The following is a 22,226-nucleotide window of genomic DNA, read 5'->3' as shown; positions in this document are numbered from 1 at the left end:
CTCTCTCTCTCTCTCTCTCTCTCTCTCTCTCTCTCTCTCTCTCTCTCTCTCTCTCTCTCTCTCTCCTCAGGTCCGGGCAAAATTACGGGAAATTGAACAACAGATCAAGGAACGAGGCCAGGCTGTTGAAGTTCGCTGGTCCTTTGATAAATGCCAAGAGACAACTGCAGGTGGGTCCCTGGGTATTTAGAGGCAGTGCCCAAGTTGGGGGGGGAGGAAGCTACACTGGGGATCCCTGAAGGATCCGGCACCTCCTTTTCAGGGTTCACCATTGGGCGAGTGCTCCACACCTTGGAAGTGCTAGACAGCCACAGCTTTGAACGCTCTGACTTCAGCAATTCCCTGGACTCCTTATGTAATCGAATCTTTGGACTAGGGCCCAGTAAAGATGGCCATGAGGTAAGCAGCCAGGGGCTGGGGCTTAAGGGGGCCTACAGAGTGTAGGGAGGAGCAGCAACGGCCAAGATAGAGATGAGGCAGAGGAATGGCAGCAATACAGGTACTGGCTAGTGTTTGAAGACTCAGTGTTACCAGGCCCAAGATGATGTGCCATTACTCAGTTCTCTCTTCACTGTTTGGCATCTGTTAGGCAGCTAGATGGCCCGGGGTCACAGGGCTTGGAGTCAGGAAGACCTGAATTCAAATTCCGCCTCAGACATTTGCTAACTGTGTGACCTTCACTTGTGTTTGCTTCATTTGCTACGACTGTAAAAAGAGATCGTAATAGCACCTACTTCCTGGGGTGATTGTGAGGGGCCAATGAGATGACTTGGGTAAAGTACTCTTCATGACTCTTTTCTTCTTCTGTCTGGCCCCTGCTCCACTTCTGCACCTCCTCCCTGGTCCCTAGATCTCCCCAGATGATGACGCTGTGGTGGTGCTGCTGTGTGAATGGGCTGTCAGCTGTAAACGTTCTGGCCGTCACCGGGCTATGGTGGTTGCCAAGCTCTTGGAGAAGAGACAGGCGGAGATTGAGGCAGAGGTCAGAAGGGAGGAGAGAGGAGAACTGGGCTTGCTGAGGGCTAGAGAGGTGGGCTGGAGTTGGAAGTCTGGGAAGGCAAAGATCAATCGGGGCTGGAGTTGTGGGGGCCAGGATAGGGGAGCAGGGACAAAAGGGGAGGGGGGAAATGAAGGAGATCAGAGAAAGCTTGGAGGGGTGGAGAGCACAGTTCCAAGGTGAGGGCTGAAGTGGACAGTTTGGGGAGTTTCGGAGTTGAGAGTGAGGGAACTAGGGGTCAATTGTGTCCCTGTTCTGTCCCCTGCTAGCGCTGTGGAGAGTCGGAGGCTGTGGACGAGAAGGGTTCCATCTCATCAGGCTCCTTGTCTGCTCCAACTGCTCCCATCTTTCAAGATGTCCTTTTGCAGTTTCTGGACACGCAGGCACCCATGCTAAGTATGGATCACTGCCCCCTGGCAGCTGCCCCTCACTCCTCCCCCATAGAACACCATGATGCTAAGCCCCATAAGGACCTGTACCGAGCTGATAGGCCTCCCCTCAGAGTAACTTGGCTGGAATTTGGCCCATTGTTGAAGGCTGAGTAGTTTGATAGGCAACTAGCTGAGTTGTCTCTGGAGGTGTTTGTCTAAATGGCATTAAGGATAACTAGGTAGCTCAATGGATAGAGCCCTGGACTTGGAGTCAGGAAGACCCAAATTTGAACCTGACCTTGGGCCACAGTTTATTTACCCTGTAACCCTGGGCAAGTCATTTGACCTCTGTCTGCCTCAGTTTCCTTACCTGTTAAGTAGGGAAAATAATAACATCTACCTTCCAAGTGGTGAGAATTTGTACTGGTCTTAGAAGTGTCTGTCATAGGGAATAGCTAGGTGGCTCAGTGGATTGAGAGCCAGGCCCAGCGATGGGAGGTCCTGGGTTCAAATCTGCCCTCAGATCCTTCCTGGCTGTGTGACCCTGGGTAAGTCGCTTAACTAACCCCATTGCCTAGCCCTTACTGCTCTTCTGCCTTGGAACCAATACACAGTATTGATTCTAAGATGGAAGGGAAGGGTTTATTTAAAAAAAAAAAAAAAAAAAAAAGAAGTGTCTGGCACATAGTAGGTGCTTATTAAAATTTCAAAGTTCATTTCAAAGAGACCCATGTAGAAGAATTACAGGAATCCTAACAAACTGAGGCCAGCCACCTGGGGAACAGAAACCTTCCACCTGGCCTCTTTTTCCCTGCTGCCTCTTTCCTCCCCCTCACTCCAGTCTGTTTCTCCAGCCGATCCCAGAAGTGAGAGTGAAAGGATAGAATTCTTCAACCTGGTACTCCTATTCTGTGAGCTGATCCGCCATGATGTCTTTTCCCACAACATCTACACCTGTACCCTCATCTCCCGAGGGGACCTGGCCTTTGGGGCACCGGGGCCTCGACCCCCTTCTCCCTTTGATGACCCTCCAGATGACCCTGAGCGAAAGGACACCGAAGGCAGTAGCAGCAGCAAGCTGGAAGTGAGTGGGCTCCCTCCCCCTTGCTTCATGTCGCCAGCCATGGCCATTGCCAAGCTTGCTGGCCCCCTCTAAGCCTGGCCACTTTTTCTCAGAGGGGCTCCCCTTCCTCCACCCCTGCCCCTTCACTGGCTGTGTCTTTCTGTGTCCTCAGGACCCGGGACTTTCGGAGTCTATGGACATCGACCCTGGCTCCAGTACACTCTTTGAGGACATGGAGAAGCCAGACTTCTCGGTGAGGCGGGCTGCAGTGGGCTCCTGGTCCTCTCTTCCTTACATCTCTTACATCTCTTACAGCTCTTCTTTGCAGAGCTGGTTTTCCCCTGCTCCTGGATCGCCTCTCTCTCCAGGCATTGTCCTCTCTCCAGATGTTCTGCCCTCTCTTTTCTCCTCAGATGTTCTCTCCCACTATGCACTGTGAGGGGAAAGGCAGCCCATCCCCTGAGAAAGCAGATGGCGATAAAGAGACAAAGCCACTACTGAAGGAGAAAGTCGAGGGGACCTTAGGGGTTCTCTATGAGCAGCCTCGCCATGTGCAGTATGCCACACACTTCCCTATTCCCCAGGTACCTGCCTCCCACCTCCTGTTGGTCCATGATTGATTAGCACTGTGCCCAGGGCATATGTTCCTGGGATGTGATCTGGGTGTCCTTGGGTGAAGGGGTATATATGGAAGAAGGCTGATGGGTCTTCTCAGGCATCGCTCAAGGGTGGGATTGGGGCCATGTTGGATGAGTCTGACAGGACCCCTGGTGGGACTACACAGGAGGAGTCCTGCAGCCATGAGTGCAACCAGCGCCTGGTGGTCCTGTTCGGGGTGGGAAAGCAGAGAGATGATGCCCGCCATGCCATCAAGAAGATCACCAAGGACATCCTGAAGGTGCTGAATCGCAAGGGCACGGCTGAAACTGGTGAGTTCCCAGGCCTCCCTGGTGACAAGGCCCCTCCCTGAAGGAGCTGTCCTTTTCATCTCCTCCCCTCGAAGGGCAGGGCTCATCATTAAGAACCTTCAGTAAGAGCTCCAGGCTCCCCCCATCCCCCTCTCTGCTTCCACTCTGCAGACTGGGTGTTGTTTTGAAAAATGTCAAGACATGGGGCACTGCAGATGGGTCCCAGGGAGGCTTGGATTTCCCGTTGTAGCCTGAGCCCTCAGAGAAGGAGGAGGACAAGTACTTCCTGGCAGCTCTGGGCCAGAGAGATACCCCTTTCTCTGGCCTCCTTTTCCTTTCCTTGGAAGGAAACAAACACGCAAATGGTGCACAACTGGATACATTGCTGCGCTTTCTTTGGACACAACAGATCATTTTCTCCAAACTCCCTTTAAGAAATCCCCTCTGGAAGAAAACAGAAAGAGTTAGATTGTATGTGTTGTTGCCAGCGTCCTTCAGATGTAGCAGTCCTGGGCAATGATAAGGACTCCTACCAGGAGGACTGGGAGGGGTGCGCCCCGCCCCCGCCGCCTCTGCTGCCGCCGCCATCCTTCACCTTTCTCCCCTCTGGTGCCCTCCCAGTATACTCCGTTCTTTGGGCCTAATTGGCTGGCTCCGTGTCCATCTGTCCCCATCCTCCCATGCTCCTCATTGCTCTTGCCGCAATGATGTTCTGTTCCGTTCCATTCTAATGAACCAACTGTGACTAGTTGGGTCATTTCTCCATTTACTGGGCTCTGACCTCTGTGGTCACCCCCGGGACACTTACTTGTCCAGCTGCCGAGTCCCTTTCCGAGGCCGGCTCTCTGGGTTTAGTCAGGGAGAGCTGGTCATCCGGGTCAGATGTTAACTCCAAGTTGTCTTCCAGAACAATGGATTGATTCTCTCTGAAACTTCCCAGGTCTCCCTTCTCCCCAAAGCAGCACCTCCCCTTCCACTTTGAGCCGCCTCACCCTTTGGCTTGTTTTGCCTAGGTGGGAGGTGACACGGGAGGCCTGTTTTCATCTGCATTTCTGCCCTTATTCAAACCTATCCCCCCACCCCCCACCCCCCTTGTGTTGAAGCCTGTCCTCCCATCCTGGCTTCTTCCTTAAAAGTTGCACCTTGACCTCTGCTTAAAGTCCTGGTGATTGTGTCTACTGTGTACAAAGCAGGCAGTAGGCAGCAGCCAACCCAGGTCGCCAGGGCCCCTCCCCTGGTCAGGTCCCCAACCCCAGTAAGCTCCTCTCCAGCAGTATTCTGGCCTTTGACCAGTTGTCCTTCCAACTGTCCTCACAGGCGGGGAAGATGGACAGAAGCGGAGGAGGAGCCGGCCGGAAGCCTTCCCCACCGCCGAGGATATATTCTCCAAGTTTCAACACCTTTCGCATTATGACCAACACCAAGTCACAGCTCAGGTATGGGCCCAGGCCCAAGCCTCCACACCTTGAGCCCTGCCTCCTCACTCTCATTTCCATCCTCCTGTCTCTTCCTTTTGCCTTTTCTTTTCTTTTGAGCAAGCCAAGCCTCCTGGCGGATCCCTTCCCTTTTCCCTTGGCGCTTCTCCGCTCAGCTGCTCAGCCTCATTCCCCTGCCCTCCCCAGGTCTCCCGGAATGTCCTGGAGCAGATCACAAGCTTTGCCCTTGGCATGTCATACCACCTGCCCTTGGTACAGCACGTACAGTTCATTTTCGACCTCATGGAATATTCACTCAGCATCAGTGGCCTCATCGACTTTGCTATCCAGGTGGGGAGTTGAAGGGCAATGGGTGGAGAAAGTGTTCTCTGGGGGCCAGAGATCAGGACATGGTCAGGCCAGGCTAGGTTAGACCGGGCTGGGCCAAGCCAGGCCGACAGAAGGCCCAAGGTGCAGAGAAGGATGGGAGATGGTACCGCTGGCTTGCTCACACAGCTCACACTCCCTCAGGGCCATAGGCTCCACAAGGCACTTTTCTCACAAGCCACTGAGGTAGGTAGAGTCACTCTCATTTGAAAACAGAGGCTCTTCGAGGTATAGACTTGTCCAAGGTCACACAGCTAGTAAGTAAAATGGCAGAGCTGGGCCTGGGACGTGGGCCTCCTCACTGAATAGTTGTTATCCTCTCTAGCATGCCAACCAAGGTTTTGTGACTCCATGAGGACCCCTACACTCTAAGAGCTAGATGAATGGAATGGCCCAAAGCCCTCCCCTTCCTCTTCCCACTGCTAGCTTGCTGCTGGGGAGAGGCCTCCCTTGGAGGCAGCCCCTGTGCTACTAGTCACTGGGGAAAGACAGTTGTGGGGTCAGGAGCCCAGGATCCTAGAGAGACTAGGGAGAGGGCATAGGGCAGAGAATGGGAGGAAGGGATCCTCTACTCACTTTCTTCCTGGTCCACATTGGTAGCTGCTGAACGAGCTGAGTGTGGTGGAGGCCGAGCTGCTTCTTAAGTCCTCAGACCTGGTGGGCAGTTATACTACCAGCCTGTGCCTGTGTATCGTGGCCGTATTGAGGCACTACCATGCCTGCCTCATCCTCAACCAAGATCAGATGGCACAGGTCTTTGAAGGGTAAGAAGAGAGGCCAGGAATCCCATGGGCCCAGGGGTTGGGAGAGGGGCAGGTGGCCCACCCTGACTCCATCCTGCCCCAGGCCAGAACATGAAAGCCCCCGAACATGGGCTTACCCTGCTTCCCTCTTTCATCTCCCATCAGCCTTTGCGGGGTAGTAAAGCATGGCATGAACCGGTCGGACGGCTCCTCGGCAGAACGCTGCATCCTGGCCTATCTCTATGATCTGTACACCTCCTGCAGCCACCTAAAGAGCAAGTTTGGGGAGCTCTTCAGGTGAGAGAGGGCTAGAGACCCAGGGACTAGGGCTGCTGGGTCTGGGGTGGCCTGGTTTGGGTTGCTATTTTCATTCCTGGGCTGGTAGCCCTGGTGCTTCTTGGTCTCCTTGGCTTCCTGGGCCCAGGCCCTCATTTGTGTGCCCTGAGGTGCACTGCCCTCCTTGGCCTAGATCAGCCCCCATTCTCCCTCGACCTGGCCCCTCCCGTCCTCCTTGCTGTACTCCCCTGCTTCCTCCACTCCCAGTGACTTCTGCTCAAAAGTGAAGAATACGATCTACTGCAATGTGGAACCCTCTGAGTCGAACATGCGATGGGCCCCAGAGTTCATGATTGACACGCTCGAGAACCCAGCAGCACACACTTTCACCTACTATACTGGCCTGGGCAAAAGCCTCAGTGAGAACCCTGCCAACAGATACAGCTTTGTCTGCAATGCCCTCATGCATGTCTGCGTGGGCCACCATGATCCTGACCGGTATGGGCTAGGCCCAGTGGCCTGGGGTGGGGTGGGGGCACCTCCCCTTCCTTGCATTCTGCCATGGTGGGGTGGGTGAGATGGCCATGAGCTCAAGGCTGGGGCTGGTTCAAGGAGGGCAGCAGGAGGCCCTGGCCTTTTCCCAAGGACCCTTTCCTCTCCCCCAGGGTGAATGACATTGCCATCTTGTGTGCTGAGCTGACTGGTTACTGTAAAGCCCTGAGTGCGGAATGGCTTGGGGTGCTGAAGGCCTTGTGCTGCTCTTCTAATAATGGCACCTGTGGCTTCAATGACCTGCTCTGCAATGTGGATGTGAGCCTGGGTTGGAGGAAGGGGAGTGGGTGGTGCAGAGGGCCTGGGCTCCAGCCGCCAACCTCCAAGTGGAAGAGAGCAACATGTTACTTTGGGCCCAGACCCTCTCTCCTGGATCTCTCTGACTTCTCTTTTCTTCCCCAGGTCAGTGACCTGTCTTTTCATGACTCCCTCGCCACCTTTGTGGCCATCCTTATCGCCCGGCAGTGCCTGCTCCTAGAGGACCTCATCCGCTGTGCAGCCATCCCCTCACTGCTCAATGCTGGTGAGTGAGCAGCCCTAAGGCTCACTTGGCCTCCAAGCCTAGACCCCTCGAATGACCCCTGATGGCAAGAACTGGGTTCTAACTCAGACACGAGAGTTTCTTGGCTCCTAAATTTGCTCTGCCCCCTGCAGATCCTTATGGCGCATCCCTCCCATTCTGTCCCCCTCAGAGCTCTGGTCTGCTTCCACCCCCATCCTGCCCTGCCCCTGCCCTCTTCTCTAGGCAGGATGCCCTTGTCTTCCTCTCAGTTCAATCTTACTTTATTTATCCTACCAGCTTGCAGTGAACAGGACTCTGAACCGGGGGCCCGTCTCACCTGCCGAATCTTGCTCCATCTTTTTAAGACACCTCAACTGAACCCCTGCCAGGCTGATGGCAGTAAGTGGGCCTGACTGCTGAGCCTTACGTGTCAGGGACTTAGGGGTGGTTCCCTGGGGCACTCCACCAACTTTGTTCCAGCCTCTCCCATTATGAGCCCTCTTGAAATTCCAAGCTCTCTCTTCTTTTCTTAAACCCCTACCCTCTGTCTTAGCATTAATACTGTGTATACTGGTTCTCAGGGTCCCACAGCCCGGGAGTGTCTGAGGGCAGACCTGAACCCTGGTCCTCCCGATTCCAGGCCTGGAGCTCTATCCACTGAGCCACTTAGCTTCCCCACTCATCTTTTTTTAAGGGCGATTTCTCATTTCTCCTCCCTTCATATGTTTGGCATTCTAGCCGTCTCGCTGCTCCCTCTCCTCTCTTGTCTCACCTCCTTCCTCTTAAAATCCCTAGTTCCCTCTAGGCCCAGCTCATGTCCCTTCTCCATGAGGCCTCTGCTCAGGCATTGATGCTTCTTGGTGACTGTTTGGTATCTCCTTAAAGGTGTGGAGATATAGTTTCTCCAGAGTAAATGGGAAGGTCTGTGGGGACAGGGGCTGCCTCCATTTCTTTATATTCTCGTGGCCTTGCACAGAGAGAGCCTGGTGCATGCGTAGCAGGCGCTCTGGTGGTCGGTGCTCATTGAACTGACTAGCTTTCTCTCCCCAGATAAGCCTGCTGTGGGGATCCGTTCTTCCTGCGATCGGCATCTGCTGGCCGCCTCCCAGAACCGCATTGTGGATGGGGCTGTCTTTGCTGTGCTCAAGGCTGTATTTGTGCTTGGTAGGGGTGGGGGGCCAGGGGAGTGGAGATGGGCATGGTACCCGCTGAGCCACAGAGTACAGGTTTTCCATCCCTAGAATCCGCCCAGGTTCTTCCCTTTTCTGTATATCCTAGGTCCCCTTTGACAGCCATTTGGGGGGGGAGGTCACATCCCTGGTTTCTCAGAATACCACGTTTTGCAACGTAGCAAATCAAAGGCGTAAGAAAAACCATTTTCATGAAAAGACAGACAGTTGTCAGGCTGTTTAAAACCAAAAATCCCTGCTCAAGAAGCCCTGCTGCAGAGGGTAGGCTTGAGGGAGGAAGAGAGCCCCTTCTTCTCTTGCGTCCAGGCTGGGTTTCGTGTGGTCAGGTCTGATTGCCTTCTCTTCCCTTCTCTTTCCTGGACCACAGGAGATGCTGAGCTGAAGGGCTCAGGCTTCACTCTGGCAGGAGGAGCAGATGAGCTCCCTGAGGAGGAGGGTGGGGGTGGCCGGAGGCCTGGGGGCCGCAGCTTCTCAGTGGAGACGGCCAGTCTCGACGTTTATGCCAAATACGTACTCCGGAGCATCTGCCAGCAGGTCAGTGCCTCCCGGGGCTCTGGGCACCCTCAGGCCTCAGCCCATCGGGCATTTGTCTTTCAGCTCATTCTTCTCCAGCAGTGTTTGACTCCCTATCTACTTGTCTCCCCCAGGAGTGGGTAGGAGAGCGCTGCCTCAAGTCCCTGTGCGAAGACAGCAATGACCTCCAGGATCCTGTGCTGAGCAGCGCCCAGGCCCAGCGCCTCATGCAGCTCATCTGCTACCCGCATCGGCTGCTAGACAACGAGGATGGGGACAATCCCCAGAGACAGCGCATCAAGCGTATTCTACAGGTATGGGCCAGGGCTGGGCAGAGAAGGAAGGCAGAGCCTGTGCAGGAGGATGACTCTCAAGGAAAGGCCGGAGGGTGCCATCAGGAGCCCAGGGGAAGGTGAGGGAGGCCAGAATGGGCCTAGGAGCTGGCCTAAAAGATTCCCAGAGGGCTCTGGCCAGCCTGGCTCCTGGTGCCACTGTGGGCAGGGTGCTGGCCTCTGTCACAGGCTCATCGCACACATTTTTGCCATCAATCCTGTATGCCAGGCAGCTGGCTGGGAAGCTGTCGAGGGAGTGACTCAATCTGTGCCCTCAAAGACTATGCCATCTAGGAGGGCTCATAAGACAGCTACACAGGTCTAGCCAGAACCGAAATAGGAACAGTGGCAGCTCACCTCCACCTAGTATCCCTAGTATTTCCAGTCAGGTTTTCAAAGGGCCTCACAACCACCCCACGAAGTAGGTGCTGCTGTCATCTCTAGGTGAGGAAACTGAGGCAGACTGAGGCTCAAGTGGCTTGTCCAGGGTTACATCCTCGAAGCTAAACAGTGGATGAGGCCAGAATTGACCTCTGAAGAGCATTCTCTCCTCTGTGGCGCCCCCTCGTGGCCTACATGAGGCTGGACTGAGCACAGAGTAGTAGCCCCCCCTTCCATTCCGGAGCCTAGTCCAGGGTCTGCCTTCCTTGCCCATGGCCCCCACAGCGGGAATGCATACTTTTTTAATTGAACCTGATTCATTGGCACCTTTAAGGTCTTCAGCCTAAGCAGGGCTTCCTGGCAGCCCTCTGACACAAGACTGTGAGTGTTATCCATAGATCACAAATGAGGAAACTGAGGTTCTAGTGAGCTGGCCAGAGTTGTTCATTCCAGCTCAGGTTTGCCAGTCCTTTTGGGGCTTCTTGTCATTCGGAGCTGCCCATTTGAAAGCAGAGGGGCTTCCTGGCTGCTTAGTGCTGCCGTTCTACCTGAAGGAGCCAGAGACATGGCCTGCTTTGAGCCCTTTAACAACGGAAGCTCCAGGGGCAGCTGGGTAGCTCAGTGGATTGAGAGTCAGGCCTAGAGATGGGAGGTCCTGGGTTCCAATCCGGCCTCAGACACTTCCCAGCTGTGTGACCCTGGACAAGTCACTTGACCCCCATTGCCCACCCTTACCACTCTTCCACCTAGGAACCAATACACAGAAGTTAAGGGTTTAAAAAACAAAATGAAACAAAACAAACAAAAAAACCCACAATGGCAGCTCCCATTTGGGTAAGCCGCTAAGGATACTGAAGCTCTGGTCAACTGGCTCACACAGGGTCCCAAAACTCAATGAGTGTCGGAGGCGGTTTTCGCCGCCTTAGCTGAACCCAGTCCAATAGCACCATCCACACTCTGGCCTGTTGCCCACAAGACTCTGCAGTTTGTGATGGGTGGGCGGCCTCCAAGAGACCAGGGAAACTAATGAGCGTGGGGGGGGGGGGTTGTGTGGCAGAATCTGGACCAGTGGACCATGCGACAGTCTTCCCTGGAACTACAGCTTATGATCAAACAGACCCCTAACAATGTGAGTAACCAAGCTCCCTTCCTCTCCCCTTCCTACCCCCAGCTGGGGTATAAGGGGGAGGGGCCAGCAGAGAAGACCCCAGGGCTTCTGGTCTGGGAGAGGTAAAGGGGGAGGGAAGATGGCAGAAATGGGGGGCTTGGCCGAGTGTGGCTCAGGTCCAAGGCGTATGGAGGGGTAAGACTTTTTGCTTTGGAAGCTGGTGATCTAGGTAGGGGAATGAGGTGGGAGGGGGGGGTAGAAAAAAATGGAGATGCTGGAGGGCAGGATTTCCAATGGAGTCCTGTCCCCCACCCTGCCATCTGCCCTCCTCCTCCTCCACCCCTGCCATCACCTCCCACCATCTGCCCTCCTGCGCCTCCAGCTGGCTATCTAGCCCTCCCATCCCCCTCGTCCTCCCTAGGAGATGAACTCCCTCCTGGAGAATATTGCCAAGGCTACCATCGAGGTTTTCCAGCAGTCAGCAGAGACGGGTGCAGCTGCAGGAGGCCCTGCTGCCACTGTACCCCCCAGCAACAACAAGGCTAAGCCTGTCCTCAGGTGGGGTAAAAGCCTTTTGGCCCATCCTCTTCCACCTAGATATCTCCATGGAGATACTGGCATGGCCTCCTGGGAGGGGGAGGGCTGTCCTTGTCTGCCGCACTGGCCTCTCTTCACCTGACCCTGCCACATCTGCCTTCTCCCCTCACCCCCAGCTCTCTGGAGCGCTCTGGGGTGTGGCTAGTGGCTCCGCTCATCGCCAAGCTGCCCACCTCTGTGCAGGGCCATGTGCTGAAGGCTGCTGGGGAAGAGCTGGAGAAGGGGCAGCATCTGGGCTCCTCCTCCCGGAAGGAGCGAGACAGGCAGAAACAGAAGAGGTGAGCGAGCAGTCAAGATCAGAGTGAGGTGGCCTGCTCAGACACCAGGAAGCACTGTGGGAGGGTGGGAGAAACAGAAGGAAGCTAGTTCCGAGCTGACAGCCCAGGGAATAGAAGCCAGGGCCAGAAGAAGCCCAGCATCCTGAGTCTGTGCAGGGAGCCTCCTGGAGGCCCCATTCCCAGTCTCTGCTCACTCTCTCTTCCCCTGTCCCCTGGCTTCTTCCACTAGTATGTCCCTACTGAGCCAGCAGCCCTTCTTGTCTCTGGTGCTGACATGTCTGAAAGGGCAGGATGAGCAGCGTGAAGGCCTCCTCACCTCCCTCTACAGCCAGGTACACCAGGTATGGATGAAGGGGTGGCAGCTCTGGCCTAGCTGCACAAAGGCAGGGAGGAGAGGGGCACTCCTAGTGCCATGGCATGCTCCACAAGGGCATGGTCCTGTCTGGCTTTCTCCTAGATTGTTAACAACTGGCGAGATGACCAATACTTGGACAACTGTAAGTCCAAGCAGCTGATGCATGAGGCCCTAAAGCTGCGGCTTAACCTGGTGAGCCCCAGAGGTAGGGGGTTGGGGGCCGGGGGTTAGGAGCCAGGACTAACACTTGGTCAAGCAGGAGCCCAGGAAGATCTGGGGAGTGGGGAGGAGGGACCACCAACTAACTGCTTCGGTGGGGGCGAGAGGGCAGCCTGGAACTCTGGGCTGGCTCAGCAGGAGCTGATGGGCTCGAGCCTATTTAAGATGTCAGCTGGCCCTTTATTTGCCAGATGAGGTTATTGAGATTCGGGGAAGGGGGAATAACTAGTAATGGCAAGGCCAGGTTAGGCTGGAGCCCAGACGCTCCTTTCTCCTGGCCCAGCATGCTCTCCTTCACAATCGCTGTCAGGGTTGGCCTACCATTTCAGTTCTCCTTTGCCTCTGATCCTGGCAGGTGGGGGGCATGTTTGACACGGTACAGAGGAGCACCCAGCAGACAACTGATTGGGCTGTTCTCCTCCTGGAGATCATCATCAGTGGCACTGTGGATATGCAGTCCAACAAGTAACCCCCTCCCCCAGACCCCTGCCCCTTCTCCTGGTCGGGGACCCTCACTGGCACAGCCAAGCCACAGCCCCTCACCCCCACTCCAAACCCTGAGGTGGGAGGGAAGGTGTGACTGTGTTCACTGCCATGGACCCCTTGGCCCTGGGAACACCACGGGCACCTCTGATTCCCTCTGCTGTGACTCATGGATCACCTGGTCCATCAAAAGCCCTCTACTCAGCTTGTCCTCTGTGTGTGTGCGCATGTGTGTGCGTGTGTACCTCCCTTTTGCAGTGAGCTCTTCACCACTGTGTTGGATATGCTGAGTGTGCTTATCAATGGGACATTGGCCGCAGACATGTCCAGCATTTCTCAGGGAAGCATGGAGGAAAACAAACGGGCGTACATGAATTTGGTGAAGAAGTTACGGGTGAGCAGGAGGGCTCTTCCATTCCCTGGCCCTTCTTTTCAAGCTGAACTCTGGCCTGCCCATTCTGCTTGCCCTTCTTTTTCTTGCCCCATCTCCTGGTTCCCTGTGTCTTCCCCCTTTTGGGTGAGGGTTGGGGGGTGTCCCTGACCCCGTGCCATTCTCTCCCTTCTTGTGCCTGCAGAAGGAGCTAGCGGAACGCCAATCTGACAGTCTGGAGAAAGTATATCAGCTCCTGCCACTGGCCAGGCAGACCCGGGATGTCATCACTTGCGAGCCACAGGGCTCCCTCATTGACACCAAAGGCAATAAGATTGCTGGCTTTGATTCCATCTTCAAGAAGGAGGCATGTTCCCCTCCTTTTTCCATCTCCATTCAGCCCGACTCTCCCTCTCCCTGGCCATGAGCTCTTCTTGCCTGGTTGCTCCCTGACAAAGCCCCTCTGGACTATGGGAGACATTCTCAACTTGGCATCAGCAGTGGTGGCGGGTCTTTCCCCGCCACCCTCCACACCCTTCCGAAGCATCACTCGCCTTTCTCCCCAGCTTACTTTCCCAACCACTTCTGGGCACCCTGCCCCTTTCTCTGTACCCCATGACACTTTCCTTGCCCTGGGGGAGCCTCCCCAGACCATCTCTTTTTGTAGCCAGCTTAAGTGGAAGGTGAAGTGGCCCAGATCTAGGCCAAGTCTAGAGAGATGAAATGGAACAGGGTGATTTCCGAGTGTTCCTTATAGGCAGGCCCACATTTTTTCATCTCTTCCCACCCACTTATTTAGCCTCAAGTTGCCCCCTCATCTGCACTAGTCTCTTTCCTGGCCCTGCATTGTTCTCAGCGTTTCCAGTACATCCTCTCTCTCTCTCTCTCTCTCTCTCTCTCTCTCTCTCTCTCTCTCTCTCTCTCTCTCTCTCTGCCTGGGCAGGGCCTCCAAGTCTCCACCAAACAGAAGATCTCTCCCTGGGATCTCTTCGAAGGACTGAAGCCATCAGCACCACTGTCCTGGGGCTGGTTTGGGACTGTACGAGTGGACCGGCGGGTGGCCAGGGGAGAAGAACAACAGCGCCTCTTGCTGTATCACACCCACCTGCGACCTCGGCCCCGGACCTACTACCTGGAGCCATTGCCACTGCCCCCAGAAGATGAAGAACCACCTGCCCCCACTCTCCTGGAGCCAGAGAAGAAGGCGCCTGAGCCCCCCAAAGCCGACAAGGCTGGGGCAGCTCCCCCTAACACAGAGGAACGCAAGAAGAAGCCTCCCAAAAGCAAGAAACGTCCCCAGGCAGCCAGCAAGACCGAGGTCAGCTCTCTGCCCAGGCTCACGCTCTCTGCGGGGTCGGGGGCGCTCAAGGCACGAAAGAAACCGACCTTAGAACTTCCGGCTCCTCTTCACTTGTCCCACTCATTCACTCTTCTCCCTTGCTACATGCAGGACTATGGCCTGGGCCCAGGGCGGAGTGGCTCCTATGTTCCAGTGCCCACAGACCTCCTCCATCACACCTCTGGCAGCTCTATATCTCGCTTTGGCTACCCGCAGACACCCGTGACACTCTACACACAAAACCAACCTCTGCCTGCAGGTGAGTGCCAACCCTAAACAGGGGAAGGCATTCAGTTGAGTAGAACCTTTTTGATAGGTGGCTGGCTGCTTTCTGCCTTGCTTTGGCAAAATAGGAAGCTGAGGGGGCAGCTGGGTAGCTTAGTGGATTGAGAGCCAGGCCTAGAGATAGGAGGTCCTGGGTTCCAATCTGGCCTCAGACACTTCCCAGCTGTGTGACCCTGGGCAAGTCACTTGACCCCCACTGCCCACCCTTACCACTCTTCTGCCTTGGAACTAATACATAGTATTGATTCTAAGGCGGAAAGTAAGGGTTAAAAACAAATAAATGAAAAATAAATTGGCCTGAAATTTAAGAAAAAAAAAAAATAGGAAGCTGACTGGCCCCCAAGACTAAAAAAATTGAGGAAAAGCCTAGAGAGTGCAGGTCGTTAACGGCCCACTATTCTGAGCTGCCCCCCCTTCCCCAAGCCCTGCTTCTGCTTCCCAGCCCTCTGCTCTCCCAAGTTCAGGCTCTTCTCCTTGCCAGGGGGCCCTCGCTTGGATACCACATATCGCCCAGTGAGGATGCCAGTGCCCAAGCTCCAGACTAGACCGTCATACCCTGGGGTGTTATCTTCACCTATAACCGGAGTCATAATTGACCCTTCCTACAAGACTCCTGTGTACCGACAGCAGCAGCCCCCGGTGCCACAGGGCCAACTCCTACGCCAACAGCTCCAAGCCAAGCTGGTGAGAGAGCTGGCAGGGAGGGACTTCAGGAAAAAGGCTTGGGGTGAGGAATGGGGGAGGGCATGGAAAGGGCCCTGAAGTGTCCAAGTCCCTTCCAGAGAGGATGTTTAGGGTAGGAAATGTGGGGAAGGGAATCTCGGGGTGGGGGGGTGAGGAATCAAGGCGGAGAAAAGGGAAGGAGGCAAGGCAAAGTCTTTGTGCCTTTTCCCTTCACAGAGTCAGGGGATGTTAGGCCAACCACCTGTCCGACAGATGAACCCAAATTCCTCCTATGGTTCGCTGCAGGCTTCCCAGGTAAGGCCATGAGGAAGGAAGGGAGAGAGAGAGAGAAGGGACCAAGGAGTTCAGAGATTTCTTGACCCCGACCTGTCTTCTCTTCTACCCAGGGCTATACTCCTTATGGTTCCCACATTGGACTACAACAGCACACTGGCCCGGCAGGCACAATGGTGCCCCCCAGCTACTCTGGCCAGCCCTATCAGAGTCCCCATCCTGCTGCCAACCCTACTCTTGTGGACCCCACACGCCATCTCCAGCAGAGGCCCAGTGGCTATGTGCACCAGCAGGCCCCAGGCTATGGACATGGGCTGCCCACCACTCAAAGGTAGCTAGGGTGTTGATGGGAGTTTACAACGGGGAACCCAGGGAAGGTGGGCAAGATAGGGAAGACCACACTGATGGCAGAGGCACATTTGGATCAAGGATATGTATCTGACCGGTCTTGGGTCTACTGGGCCTAGACCTTGAGGTGCCAATAAAATGAATGTGGCTTCAGATCCTAGAATCTTAGCATTCTAAAGGTGCTCACAGGTCTACTAGGCTAACCTGTCCATGAGGGAATTAAAGTCCCAAGAGGTTCTTGCCACAATGCAGCATAATCCAGTAAGGAGCTGTGTGTGTGCTAGATGGGTATGGGAAATGATCAGTGCCACTCAGGCGTGGTCTCTACCCTCAGGGGCCATATAATCTAGAATGGCGCAAAGGCGCTGCCCCAGACCTCCTTCTCATGGAATATTGTGTGTTCCTTGGCCTCAGAGGTACACACACTCTGTGAGGTGGAGGGGGGGGCAGGAGGAAGGGAAAGGGGGGTGACAAGGTCAGGTGGACTCCACCTACATACCCCAGGAGAAAGGAAGACACCTCCCGGCAACTCAGCCAGGCTTGAAATGGGACTGGGAAGACTTTGCCTGGGCCCCAAAAGGAAGCCCTAGACTGCCAGTGAAGGCCTGGGGAAGCAGCCTAAGCCAAGAGCCTAGGCTGTGTTTGGGGTTGGAGAGGGAATCAAGAAAGCAGCAGGTGTGGGAAGGCCTTGAGCCCCCTTACCCTTTGACTGGGCAGCAGCAGGGCCTAGTCAAAGCTGCTGCCACAATGGCAGAATCATACAATAAGCCACTGGGAGTGAGTGTCATCGGGATTCATAGGCAGAGAGCACTTGAATGCCTTTTCTGAGTCCCCTCTTCCCAGCAGTCCTGGGAGGGAGAGAGGGAGGCATCATCAGGCTCATTTTACAGAAGGTCTAAGAAGGGAAGGAAGCCTCCTCTTACTGCACTCTTTAGGGCTTTCAGAAAGGAGAGGAGCAGGATTCCTAGTATGCCCTGCCTAAGTGACTGCCAGGGAACAAGAAGAACAAGAGCACCTTCCACCTCCACTAATTATTTCTGTGTCTTCCGCTTGGCTTCTGGATCCCATTCTGGCCTCAGAAATGAAAGGGGCCACAGAAATCCACAAACCCTTCTGAAGTAGCCCACCCTACTGCTGTGGGTCTGAGCCAGTGCAGAAAAGGAAGAAGCTGAGAGCCTCCTCCCTGAGCAGCTCGGGTTAGCGCTAGGGCATGCAAGAAGAACTGTAGAGTCACAGGGGGAGAGCCAGAGGGGAGCTTAAAGGCCATCTATTTCAGTTCTCTCATTTTGCATAGGAGGAAACTGAGACCCTGAGATGTTATATGACTTGCCCAGGGTCACACTGGCAGATGGTAGTAAGACTAGGCGTCAACTCCATGTCCTGTGACTCCAGACCCAGTGCTCTTCTGCTCTTTTCAGTTTTCCTTGCCGAATGAGTCACGTGGCCTGGAACAGCCCAGAAAGAAAGGGGGATGGCAGGTAGGGTCAGGATGGCCATAGAGCAACAGTGTAAGACGATAGTCATTGTCCATTCAAGAACATGAACCCCTAGAGGCCCAGGGGCAGGAACGACTGTACCACTGGAGACTGGGAGAGCCGTGGGGCAGGGCAGCGCTCAGATGATCATTTGGCTTGAGGTGGAGGCAGGGGTTGTCTTTGGGAGTTTGGGAGACAGGCTGAGGAAGGTTGGATCCAGCTGCTAGAAGACCTTTAAGGCCAGGCTTGAGATATTTGGACCCGAACTAGTAGGAAATAGGGAGCCATTAGAAGTTTTCGACTAGGGGGATGCCCTGCAGAGAGAAGCAATTTCGAAAGATAAATATGCCAGCAGCAGTGTGTAAGAGGGCTCATCGCAGAAGGAGCCTGGCAGTGGCGATTGCTACTAGGAGGCTGCCATATTGAACACAAAACAAAGCGGGGACGGACAACCTGGACTGATTGTGGCATCGGTAGGAATTCGAGAGGAAGAGATGAATTTGAGAGATGGCCAAGAAGATATGGAAGATGAAAGCACCACAGATGACACAGGGAGGCTTCGGGCCTGGTTGTCCTATGAATAGACACGGGGCTAGCAGGGAGGAGAGCCGCTCTCTCTATTTGCCCTTTAAAAAGACTTGGCCGCTTTGGAACAGTATCACCACCTAGCCAAGGAGTACCGTCCCTTATGACAAAGAGGGAGAGCGTCTAGCAGCAGACCCAGTCTCATCCCATAGCTCGCTCCTGCTCTCCTGGGGCGGGGAAGGGACACGGGCACTTCTGGCAGGCTTCCGAATGACCAGGCTAAGTTGGAGGTAGGAGTTGTCTTGGGGAGAGTACTGTCGAACTGGGGTGCGGGTGCAAGTTTGACAGTGGAGGGATGCACCTCAGTGATTGTTGAAGGCCAGCGGAGAGATGAGTCCTCTGGGGAGTGAAAGTATTGGAGAAGAGAAGAAAAGGCTCATTGGATCTAAGCTGGGGGTGGGGGTGGGGAGTGACCAGAGAAGAGGCTGAAGAAGGAAGAAGAGCCAAAGAAAGAAAGCTTCTATAAACAAATCCACCCCGACACACAACAGTTGGTAACCAAGAAGAAAAGACCACTTCCCATAGTCTGCAGAGGAGAAAGGGAAAGGCATGGTGAGAACTGCCAATCTTCAAAGCCCTGGAAAAGAGACTGAGGCACAGCTCAAGCCAATCTGTGTGTGTCCTCTACTCACAAGGCCTGGTTTTCCTTTCTTGCTGCTGCCCAGACACAGAACTGGCTGCAGCTGGCTAATGGGAAGACTTGACATGTAAAGGAAGGCAAAGAATGCAGAGCCTCTAGAATGCTGTCTCTCTCTCCCCCTGGAGGTCTCTTCTGGGCAAGAGATTACCCTTTGTCTAGGCTTGGGAAGAGTGCTCACTCTTGGAGGCAGGGGGCTGGAGAAGATGACCCTTGGAGTCTCTTCCAAACCAAAGAACCTGTGCTGTTTTTCTCTCATTGGTGCTCTTCCCTCTGCCCCACCCTGCAGGTTCACCCACCAGTCACTCCAGCAGACACCCATGATGGGGGCCATGACCCCCTTGAGTGCTCAGGGGGTTCCCGCTGGTGTCCGACCCAGTCCCATCCTGCCTGAGCAGCAGCAGCAGCAACAACAGCAGCAGCAGCAGCAACAGCAGCAGCAGCAGCAGCAGCAATACCACATTCGGCAGCAGCAGCAGCAGCAGCAGCTCCTGAGGGTGAGTGGGAGCAGGGGGCCTCCACTTCAGCCTGGGGTTTTAGCCGATGACTCCGTAAGGGCCTTGGCTGCAGCCAGTCAGGACGGAAGAGGGCCAGGGAGTTGAGACCCAGAGTTCTGGCCAGGCTGCCCAAGACACTGTAGGAGGAGGGAGCTGCCCCTCAGGCCCTCTGAAAATACTGCTGAGGTTCCAGACTGGAGTTCCCTTCCCTCCCCTAAACCTGTTCAAACTTGGACCCAATCTTGTCCTCTTTTTCTGCCTCCAGCAGCAGCAGCAGCAACAACAGCAGCAGCAGCAGCAACAGCAGCAGCAGCAGCAGCAGCAGCAACAGCAGCANGAGTTCCCTTCCCTCCCCTAAACCTGTTCAAACTTGGACCCAATCTTGTCCTCTTTTTCTGCCTCCAGCAGCAGCAGCAGCAACAACAGCAGCAGCAGCAGCAACAGCAGCAGCAGCAGCAGCAGCAGCAACAGCAGCAACAGCAGCAGCAGCAGCAGCAGCAGCAGCAGCAGCAGCAGCAGCAACAGCAGCAGCAGCAGCAGCAGCAGGCAGCGCCCCCCCCACCTCAACCACAGCCGCAGCCCCAGGTAGCCGCCGCGGTGCCACAGCCCCAGGCTCAGGGACAGCCGTCCGGGCTGGGCATGCAGCCCATTGTGAGTGGGACAGGGACAGGGCCAGGGAGGAATGGGGGGAAGGAGGGGAGGAGGTATGAGCCACGGGTTGTGCCAGAGGGCCAAGGGCCAGGCAGCATGAGGCTTCTGGGAGGACTCTCCCTGGCGAGGACGGGTGTGATGGGAATCTCTCCCCCCACCCCCACCCCACCCCATCTCCCTTAGTTCCAGCGGCAGGGCCTTCAGCAGACACAGCAGCAGCAACAGACAGCAGCCCTGGTCCGGCAGCTCCAGCAGCAGCTTTCCAGTAAGCCATCTCCCTCCTTCTCTCCTTCCCCAGGAGCATCCCCTGCCTCCTCTTTGGGTTTTAAGGGCAGGCCTAGGGAGCTGGGACAGGGGAGAAGTCAAGTGTCCATCCGACGATGGCCCTTTGTGCCTCAACCCTGATACATCTCTGATCTCTGCAGATACGCAGCCTCAGCCCAACACCAACATGTTTGGACGATACTAAGCCACCTGAAGGAGCTGCCCGTTGACCGGACCTGACCCTGGCCCCTTCCTTGGGCTCCATTTTTAATGAGTTTTTAATATTTTTGTTAAGATGAGGCTGCCGCACTGTCGGGTTTTGTACACTATTTATACAGATACCCTGGGGCTGGCTGCAGCACCCAATATACAGAGCCTCTTTGCAAAGGGAGTGTTTGGGCTCTGTGTTCGTCTGGATGGGAGTGGGGGGGGGGGGGGCTTAGGGAAAGATGGAATGGTCATGGCTGATGTAGCCTGGGACCCTGGCATTGAAAGGGGGCCTGAGAGTCCAATCTAACCCAACCCGAAGGCCCTCAGGTCTTTCCCCCATTCATAAGGTCAGAGATTTCAAGCTGAAAGACATCTTAGAGGTCATTAAGTCCAGCTTCCTCATTTCATAGAGGAGGAAACTGAGGCCCAGATGGGTTCATTGACTTGCCCAGAGTCACATAACTCATGTCCGAGGTGGTATTTGAACCCAGAACTTCCTCTTTTCCACATCTGGGGAACGCCCCTTGGTTTGACCAACTTCTTAAGGGGAGGTGGAGCTAGTCTGCCCTGTGGAGTCCTAGCACTGGAAGAGGTCCACTGGGCCTAATGCTTAGGCTTCTGGGCTTCTCCCTCCCTCCTTCCCCTTTCTCCCCTCTCCTTCCTTCCCCTTCACTCTTCAGAGGGGAGTTTGCTAGGGCCCTAAGCAAGAGGGAAGAGTCTTCCTCCCTGTCTTATTGGATTGCTCCAATGAGTCTTGTGGTTGCTTTGCAGGAGGCTTTCCTGAGCCTTGGGGTAGGGTGGGGTGGGGCAATGTCTTGATTCTGCCCATCACCCAGAAAGAGAAGCTCAAGGACTGATGCTGGTTAATGTGCACAGAAACCAGGGGAGGGCGAGGCTGGGTCAGAAGTGGGTTAGAATGAGCGCTGGCCGGGCAGCCCAAGTCCTGGCATCCCTTCTCCGCATGAATCCCTGATTAGCCCCAAGGCCCAAGGGTGGAGGACTAGGGCTGACTACTTTTGTAAATGACCTTGAGTGAGGAAATGATGTCCAGACCCCACTGCTGCCCCACACTGACGGGAGGTGCTGGGGCACCCGGGCAGAGGGGAAAGAGGCCGGAGATCTAAACCTTCGAGGCACTGAGGAGAAAAGGACAAGACTGGGGGATCGGGGGAATCATCACTCACGGGACCAAGTGACCCCCTTTGAGGACAAAGCGGGAGGGTGGGAGTGGTATCTGCCCTGTGGGGCATCAAGCAGGGACCAGTAGCTGGGGAGGGATGCAGTCTTCCACTGCTCAGCCAGCTGCAAGGCCAACATCCTGGAAGGGCCTGGGATGGAAAGGCAGCTGGGAAATGGTGGGCTTCCATCCCAAGTACCCGATGCGTGGATGGATGGACTGTGGGGCTGGACTCCCTACTAGGGCACCAATAAAGATGGTCAGAGTCGGAGGAAGGGAAGCAGAAGGGGCGGGGGTGCCCAGTGCAGGCAGGTCCGGCCTTTCTGCCTCCCTCATTCCTTTGGTCTCCCCTTCCCAGATGGCCCCCGACACTTCGGGCTAAGGGGGCAGAGGGCTGCAGGAGGAAAGCACTGGGGGATGCTCCAGGGACTTGGATGGGCCTCAGTTTCTCTCTGGGGCCACGGCGGGAGGGCGTGGCGGGAAGACGGCCCGGCGCCCAAGGAGTTAATAGCGGGGACCCCGCCCCCCGCGCGCCCCCCGCCCGCCCCCACGCGCTGCGCGCCCCCGCGGTGCGCGGGCACAGCCAGGCTGCCGGCGAACGGATCGGCGGGGACTGGGCTGCGGAGCCCGAGCGGCTGCCTCGCCTCGGAGGCCCCGCGCCACCGCTGCCGCCACCACCGACCTGCCACCCCGCTGCCCCGCCATCCCGCCAGCGCCTCCAGCACGGCGATCGCCATGGCCGCTCCGCGTGTGCCCCTGGG

The 22,226-nt window shown here is 55.6% G+C and overlaps 1 protein-coding gene across 1 annotated transcript; it reads left to right on the top strand.

The window, feature by feature from the left end:
- Positions 1 to 67: 67 nt before the first annotated feature.
- Positions 68 to 20,465, top strand: MED12 (mediator complex subunit 12; the record flags this gene model as incomplete). The annotated part of the gene is made up of 36 exons (XM_044682858.1): positions 68 to 170; positions 263 to 399; positions 851 to 982; positions 1,267 to 1,393; positions 2,223 to 2,452; positions 2,604 to 2,684; positions 2,845 to 3,015; positions 3,216 to 3,360; positions 4,657 to 4,775; positions 4,962 to 5,105; positions 5,742 to 5,905; positions 6,050 to 6,181; positions 6,428 to 6,658; positions 6,826 to 6,970; positions 7,115 to 7,235; positions 7,512 to 7,613; positions 8,265 to 8,378; positions 8,772 to 8,938; positions 9,052 to 9,231; positions 10,688 to 10,759; positions 11,160 to 11,296; positions 11,452 to 11,613; positions 11,843 to 11,954; positions 12,071 to 12,160; positions 12,543 to 12,652; positions 12,929 to 13,064; positions 13,246 to 13,407; positions 13,984 to 14,358; positions 14,491 to 14,638; positions 15,146 to 15,348; positions 15,565 to 15,642; positions 15,735 to 15,952; positions 18,956 to 19,163; positions 19,569 to 19,748; positions 19,998 to 20,079; positions 20,240 to 20,465. Coding segments are annotated over 36 exons (5,262 nt in total), but the record flags the coding sequence as incomplete, so codon positions are not given.
- Between the last annotated feature and the right edge of the window lie 1,761 nt (positions 20,466 to 22,226).

The sequence above is a fragment of the Gracilinanus agilis genome, chromosome X, assembly GCF_016433145.1.
Source record: "Gracilinanus agilis isolate LMUSP501 chromosome X, AgileGrace, whole genome shotgun sequence".
NCBI classification, from domain to species: Eukaryota; Metazoa; Chordata; class Mammalia; order Didelphimorphia; family Didelphidae; genus Gracilinanus; species Gracilinanus agilis.
The sequence above is the reverse complement of the archived record's forward strand: the minus strand, read 5'-3'. Positions and strand labels throughout refer to the sequence as shown.